This window comes from Priapulus caudatus, unplaced genomic scaffold (assembly GCF_000485595.1).
Source record: "Priapulus caudatus unplaced genomic scaffold, Priapulus_caudatus-5.0.1 Scaffold3, whole genome shotgun sequence".
NCBI lineage: Eukaryota > Metazoa > Priapulida > Priapulimorpha > Priapulimorphida > Priapulidae > Priapulus > Priapulus caudatus.
Genome location: NW_014577064.1, coordinates 1,058,080 through 1,059,460, shown reverse-complemented (window position 1 = coordinate 1,059,460; position 1,381 = coordinate 1,058,080). Strand labels below are relative to the sequence as shown.

The 1,381-nt window shown below is 37.1% G+C and overlaps 1 protein-coding gene across 2 annotated transcripts in view; it reads left to right on the top strand.

The window, feature by feature from the left end:
* Positions 1–1,319: 1,319 nt before the first annotated feature.
* Positions 1,320–1,381, top strand: part of LOC106821060 (serine/arginine-rich splicing factor 7-like) — a 16,478-nt gene continuing 16,416 nt past the window's right edge. Inside the window, exon 1 of one of the 2 annotated variants that reach the window (XM_014825705.1) lies at positions 1,320–1,371. In XM_014825705.1, the coding sequence (XP_014681191.1) occupies positions 1,337–1,371 (35 nt within the window). In that variant the 5' untranslated portion in view covers positions 1,320–1,336. The remainder of the gene's footprint in view (positions 1,372–1,381) is intronic. The other variant, XM_014825721.1, reaches the window with a different exon arrangement.

Below are 1,381 nucleotides of genomic sequence, written 5' to 3'. Positions count from 1 at the left end.
CGATGAGTAGCATAGAAGAAAAACTTTTAATCTAGAATTAATAAAGAAAACATTTATCTAAGAAATAAAACATATATAACCATGAAAGATACAAAAATACACCAATGTAATATAAAATAGATATAATGTATACACATACGCGCGCACGAGACACACTGCGCGCCGCACGTGCACACGCACGCACGCCATGCACCGCCACACACACACGCACGCACGCACACACACACACACACACACACACACAACCACACACGCGACTACACCGCACGTCACGCCACCGCACATAACACACACACACTCACACACACACACACACACACACACACACACACACACACACACACCACACACACAACACTACACTACGCACAACACACACACACACACACACTTTTCTCACACTACAAGAACGTGAAGAAACCCCACAATGCGATTAAGTGTGCCAACATTTTGTTTATTTATCATTGATAATGATTTAATCGCATATTTCATTTAGATATTAATTGATTTTCTAATGCATGCATAATATTACACAAATAAACAAAAAATACATAAAATAACATTAGCGTATGTAGGTATTACATGCACGTGCTAATCAGCCCATGAGCGCTGGAGCGCTGAAACAGGTCAAAGATGAGGTCGTTTTGCGGCGTATCCGCGTGGGCTGCATTTTTATATATGACATATATTTCTTGGGGGAAAGGGTTAGAACCATAGAAATAATATAGATAACCATCTATATTATTATTATGGTTATCTATATTATTTCTATGGTTAGAACTCTGCAATTGTTAATTTCAAAAACTAATAAATATCATATAACACAATCATATAAAACACATAATGATTATGTGTTATATCAAGAGCTAATAATACCTTTTTTTTTTTAGGTATTATTAGCTCTTGATGATATCTATATGGCTGTGGGTGGTGCGTCCGCTGCACACTCCTCTATCTATTTACTCTTGGTTGATATCGGTGCAAGAGCTCTTAGCTTATGAGTTATGTTAATAATGTTCATTGTATATATATATACCAATGAAAATAAATTTTACTTGAACTTGAACTTGAACTTGAACTCCTATGGCGGCCGGAGAATTTTCAAAAAAAGCTTACTTTTTCGCGCAAAATCTTGTTGCAAAGTGGCGATTTCACGTGTGTGCCGGAAAAAGTTTGTTTACATAAAAAATCGTGAACGAGTTTTTTGTAATTTCTCGAAAAGATCTCTGCTGAATTTTTCCTTATGTATGTCGCCAATGGGAAATGATTTCCCATCTGGATGGCGCCTCGGCGTGGCGCTGTAGATTGTCGTTCTTGTGTTAAAATAATATGGCCTATGTTGACATTTAGTTTTAGCATATCGGCGGATTTGTAAGTTTTC